The following is a 6,185-nucleotide window of genomic DNA, read 5'->3' on the forward strand; positions in this document are numbered from 1 at the left end:
GCATATATATTAATCCAGGATAGAAATTTCTCACTATTATGGACTCTTTTGTTTACAGAATGACTAAAAGGGGTAAACTTATAAGTTACACTTGTTAAATATGCCTACCTTGTTAGGGTACCAAATTGGCACCTAATGTTCCATTTACCATGTTGGACGAGAGATTTAAATGTTATTATTATACACCGGGTTGTCGATGCTTTGGACTTCTGGAGTAGCTAGGAATTTAAGCCCTTACTATTTTGTGGTTATTATGGTTAATCAGGTTATGATTAGAATAATGAGTAAATACTGAGATGATCAAAGAGCTTGGTTTGGGAATATAGTGACATGGTATTTTATGGTAGTTTGAACTGAGCAGAGTATGATATAAAAGAGTGTACAGGAACTTGGGCAGTGAGTACAGGAATAAATTGTGGGTGAGTGACATTGTTTTTAGGAAGCTTGGTAGTCTAGCTAACTACTTGTCTTCTGCTTTACGTTTTTTTTTTTTTTTTGATAAAATGTGAGTATATATATATATCAAAAATAGGATTTACATGTAATGCAAATCCTTAGTTACATAAGGTTCTTATGGCAAAGCCAAGTTACATCATTAGCACTCAAATTCTCCCTACCTCTTCCTCTAATTCTAGCTTTCATTCCATCACTTATCTGCAAGGCAACATGTCTTGGATGCATTAAGACCATATCATTCCTGCACTTGTTCCTCTGGAACCAGATAGAATAGAGTGCCCCCAAGAACAAAGCAATCTGAACTCCTCTCTGGACAACTGTACCTCCTCTATTAGCCCACCACATTAGATCAACTGCCAGAGGAAAGCTACACCCAGTAACCTGCTGCATAGCCATCATCACTCGTCTGCTGTACTGGCAAGCAAAGAAAAGAGGAGCCAAGGACTCATTATCCTGACCACATAGCAGACAGCAGGCATCAACATCCATCCCATAGGTTAACAACTTATCCACAGTATTTAAAGCCTCATGTGCCACTAACCATCCCATGAACTGATGCTTAGGTAGAGCCCAACTGTTCCAGACAACCTTACTCCAGTATGCAAGAGGACTAACATTCCTGAGCCACTCATAACATCCACTAGGAGTGTATCCCGTGGGTTGAACCACCCAGACCCCATCCACAAAGCCATGAGCTAATTCCTGCTTAACCTTACAGATCCTTCTCCAAACCCAGCTTGAGTTAGTTGAAGGACAGTACGCAAGCCGATCTCTCTCCCCCTCCGATATGGTTACACTGCACCCTTTGTACCCGCAGAGGGAGTCTCTTTTCTCTGCAATCCAATTCACCAGACGACCCACCATTGCTTTGTTCCATACCTCCTGATCCTTCAGACCCAATCCTCCTTCTTCCTTAGGCTTACAAATTTTTTCCCATGCCACTAAAGGAACCCTCCTATATTCTGTACCATTTTCCCAGAGAAAATTTCTACAGATGGCTTCTATATTCTTAATGATGCCCTTAGGTAGGACAAACATCGAGGCCCAATATGAGTGCAGGGTGTTTAGGACAGATTTGATCAACACAAGCCTGCCAGCATAAGAGAAATTTCTTGCTCCATAATTATGAATCCTCCCACATATTTTCTCAATGAGACAAGCACAATCAGATATCTTAAGTCTTATAGTTTGGATAGGCATTCCCAAGTATTTAAAAGGGAGAGCACCTTCAGTAAAGCCTGATATCTTTAAGATATCAGTCTTGATGTGATCAGGCACCCCTCTAAAGTAAGCATTGGATTTAGCAGGACTGATTTTAAGGTCAGATGCTTTTGAGAAGGTGGAAAAGGACTGTAATAAAAGCATCATAGAGGTAGTGTCACCTTTACTGAACAGCAACACATCATCAGCAAACATCAGGTAGGCCAATCTTTGATTTTTGTACATTGGATGGAAATGAAAGTCATACTTAGAAGCTGCATATCTCAAAGTTCTGGTTAGATACTCCATACACAGGGTAAAGAGGAGGGGGAGAGAGGATCCCCTTGTCTAAGCCCTCTCTTGCCCTGAAAGAAGCCAAACATATCCCCATTAAGAGATAATGAGAAGGAAGCTGTGGTCACATACTGCATAATCATGCTATGGAAGCCAACTGGAAATTTCAAAGATCCTCAATAATCGCTCCACAAACCGCCATTCCATCGTATCATATGCCTTCTGCAGGTCAATTTTGAATAAACATCTGGGTGAAGCATTTGGTCTCTCACACAACCTTATTAGATCTTGGCATATCAGGATATTCTCCTGAATACTCCTGTTTTGAATGAATGCACCCTGATTCCGGTCTACAATATGTGGTAACACTACTGCAAGCCTGTTACATAGTAATTTAGATATGATCTTGTACACAACATTGCAACATGCTATAGGCCTGAACTGAGTAACATTCTGAGGTCTCTCACATTTTGGTATCAAGGTAAGAGTGGTGGCATTGATTTGTGTCAGTAATCTCTTCTGAGTGAAGAAATCCTGAACAGCTCCAATCACTTCTCCCCCTACCTCTCCCCATGCATCCTTAAAGAACTTACTCGTGTACCCATCTGGTCCAGGTGATTTAATATCCGGTATACTGATCAATGCATCTCTAATCTCCTTCCCACTGACAGGTCTCATCAAGGATGCACAATCATCTGAACTGCACACAGGTCCCTGCTCAATTATTCTTTTATGGATCTTGCTAATAGCCTGGCTGGTGCCAAGCAGGCCTTTATAATAGTCCAAGAATGCAGTTTGAATTTGGTCAGGGGTATCACAAACTCTCCCAGCAGTGTCCTCAATTCTAAATACCTTGTTCCTATGGTTTCTCTGCTTAAGCAATCCATGAAAGAAGGCACTATTTGAGTCCCCATCTTGTACCCATTTATGCTTTGCCTTTTGAGCTAGATAGCTATCTCTTGCTGCAGATAACTCTTTCAGACTGGCAGTAGCATCTGATTCAAGAGCTCTCTTCTGCATATCTGATGGATCTTTGCCTAGCTGCTCTTGTAATTCCTCTATCTGCTTCTGTTTGATATCAGCTGCTTATTCAATGTCACTAAATTTCTCCCTATTCAGTTGCTTTAAAGCAGGTTTCAGCAGCTTCAATTTCTTAACAAGCTTAAACATTGGAGTCCCATCTACTCTAGACTGCCAGGTATTTCTCACAATAGGAATGAACTCCTTGGATCCACCCCATATATTGAAATACTTGAAGCATTTCTTGCCCTGCACTTGCTTGTTGCTTCTCACAATACAAGGTGTATGATCATACAATCCCTCTGGAAGAAAATGGGCATACAAGTCTTTCAGATGATCACACCAGTCCTTATTAATCAATACCCTGTCCAATCTGCTATATATCCTCTCCTCAGGCTGTTGTTTGTTATTCTAAGTATATAGAGCACCAGTAGCTGCTATGTCCAGGACACCACAGTCAACTACACAGTCCCTAAAAGGCTCCATTTCAGAATTAGGCACATTTCCACCAACTCTCTCATTTGCTGCCAATACACAATTAAAATCTCCTGCTATAGCCCATGGTCCAACAATAGTCCCTGCAATTCTCCTCAAGTGTCCCCAAAGAGGAGCTCTATCATTAATACCATTGAAGGCATACACCATTGTCAGATAGAAGACAGTCTTACTCACTAAAGATTCTACCTTCATATGGATGAATTGAGCATTGTATTCCAGAAAATGGACCCTAAAAGACCTAGGCTGCCAAAGAATCCAAATCCTACCTCCATTGTGATATCCACTATTAGTAGATATACTCCAATTATTAAAATTATTTACAACGTTATGAAAAGCTTTGCTCTTTATTTTTGTTTCTAATAAGCCAAAAAGACCTACTCCTTTATTTTGCAAAAAGAAATTAATAGCCTTCTGTTTACCAACTCTATTCATTCCCCTAACATTCCAGAACCCTATACTATCCATTAGATAAATTAAAATAAGAGGGTTACCACTACCATTTCCAGCTGCACCAGCTTTACCAGGAGACTTAAGTACCTCTTTGTATGAGTGTGCACCAAAAGACTCCCTGCTATACCCATTCTTCTCACTTTCATGCTCACTGTCTCCCCTTCTCCGTAACACCAATCTCTTGACTGGGGTCTTAGGCAACTTGGAAGGAGAGGTAATAGCTTTGCTAGGGACCACTTGCATTTCTGATGTTGTTATCTTGTGATTGGCATTCTTCACAACTGGCCTCCATACTTTCTTGGTCACTATCTTCTCCTTAACCAATTTGTCTTTCCTACACTGTTCCTGATCATGCCCCATACCTTGACATTTCGTACATTTAATAGGTTTCCAATCATATTCAATGTCAATTTGATTTACTAACCCATGCTCATCCTTGAATGCTATTTTGGCTGGCAACTCCTGATCAACTACCAACTCTACCATAACACGAGCAAACCCTAGTCTGGTTCTTTCCTCAGTAGCTGTATCATTCTTGACATATTTACCTACAATGCCTGCAATTTTTGGTAACCCCTTTCCCCAGAACTTCAGAGGCAACCTGTGCAGTCTTATCCACGCAGGAACACACTTCACATCCTCTTTAGTCATCTCCATGTCTCTCTCCCAAGCTTTCACTATCATTGGCTTGTTATCAAAAAGGTAGTGTCCTGAAGCAAGGACCTTCTCTTTTATTTCCATCGTTTTAAACCTAACCAGGAATATCCCATTGGGCAAAAAAGAAATCTTGTCTATATTATACCTCGTCCAGATTCTCCTTATAAAACCTTCAACTATATCCCATGGTGGGTTGGCTCCCAATATAAAGCAAACAACAGCCTGTAACACCCCCATATCCAGAGGAGCCTTAACTAGGCCTTCCTTAGCATATAAGGGCGTTACCATCTCGGTTACCCGAGGAAAGTAGTTATCAAACGTCAATAAAAGAACTATTAAGCTTTATTACAAGTGATTCAAACCAAAATACAATACAAGGTACAACTCAAAGACTACTCGCTATGACCATCATATCTCGTGAGGACTCATCCCCGCAGGACTCCGCCTATCCACAACATCAACACCTGCTTAAGACCGACCGCTCACCATAAGGGATCACGGCGGACACATAACAAACAAACAACCAAACAAGGTCGATCGAGATAAGACAAGACAATGGCAACTACAATCAACAACACGAACAATGACAAACGGTCCCAACCATAATCACAATAATCCAACCAAACTCACACCGATCGTCCACCTGGACCCGCCTCGCCAGTGGGGGACCGCAGCCGTTCCCACCTAAGCCCCGCTCATCATACGAGCGATAACCCTGTCCCATTAATGTGCACATCCCCTTCCGTGGCGGGTTCCACGAAGGGCGAAACTAAGGCGTGAAGCCACTCCCGCAAGTGACCCCACTCAGCCGAGAACGCATCTCGAGAACACCAACAACAACCACAACCATCACGATACAACAATTATAGCAGACAACCAAACACAACACAGCCACAATATTCGACACACTAGACCATCTACAGAAACTGAGTAGGCGAACCTACCTTTACGCATCCGCAACCAATCCATGCCGACAAACAAAGTATCCAGCGCACAAGCAAAGCCTATTACCATCATGCAAACATCTATTACTACAAGCAAAACCCTAACTATAGAAACCAAGGCACGGATGATGAATATGACATACCTATTAGGGGGAAACTCAGCAAAAGACCGCTACCCGACTCAAGCGACGCTCTCCTAAGGCTCAAGAATCTTCAAAAGACATCCATGGAGGTTTAGAGGTGAAGGGAAGGGAAAAGGGGCGACTGAAGTTTAGGAAGAAAGTGGCGGAAGTGGTTTGCGGATTTAACAAAACGCGATATAAAACCCTCGCTGAAAACGCGGTACTCGATCGAGTACCCAACCTACTCGATCGAGTAGCCCCCTACTCGATCGAGTACCCTAGCTACTCGATCGAGTAGCCTCTACTCTATCGAGTACCACTCTCAACACGCAGCCCAAACAAGTTTTGGCACACTTTCCGAAGACTACTTCCACTCCCAAGGTCGGTCAACATCGGTCAAAGGGTCCCTAAAAGGGCGGGTATTACAGTCTTCCCCCCTTAAAAAGAACTTCGTCCCCGAAGTTCACCTCACCCAACTCTCGCTTGGGACTCGGGAACAACACCTCACTCATCCTCCCGCTCAACCCACTACTCCCTGGAAACA

The 6,185-nt window shown here is 42.5% G+C and overlaps 2 protein-coding genes across 2 annotated transcripts; both read right to left on the minus strand.

Annotated features, from left to right (window-relative positions):
- Window positions 1–558: 558 nt before the first annotated feature.
- Window positions 559–1,965, minus strand: LOC141630683 (uncharacterized). Its single transcript, XM_074443455.1, has one exon. It carries the CDS (start codon window positions 1,963–1,965, stop codon window positions 559–561), a length of 1,407 nt encoding a protein of 468 aa, XP_074299556.1.
- Window positions 1,966–3,036: 1,071 nt separating this feature from the next.
- On the minus strand, window positions 3,037–4,812 carry LOC141630685 (uncharacterized). The gene is made up of 2 exons (XM_074443456.1): window positions 3,399–4,812; window positions 3,037–3,272 (listed from the first exon to the last, which is right to left on the minus strand). Exons 1-2 carry the CDS (start codon window positions 4,810–4,812, stop codon window positions 3,037–3,039), a joined length of 1,650 nt encoding a protein of 549 aa, XP_074299557.1.
- Window positions 4,813–6,185: the final 1,373 nt, after the last annotated feature.

The sequence above is a fragment of the Silene latifolia genome, chromosome Y, assembly GCF_048544455.1.
Source record: "Silene latifolia isolate original U9 population chromosome Y, ASM4854445v1, whole genome shotgun sequence".
Lineage (NCBI taxonomy): Eukaryota > Viridiplantae > Streptophyta > Magnoliopsida > Caryophyllales > Caryophyllaceae > Silene > Silene latifolia.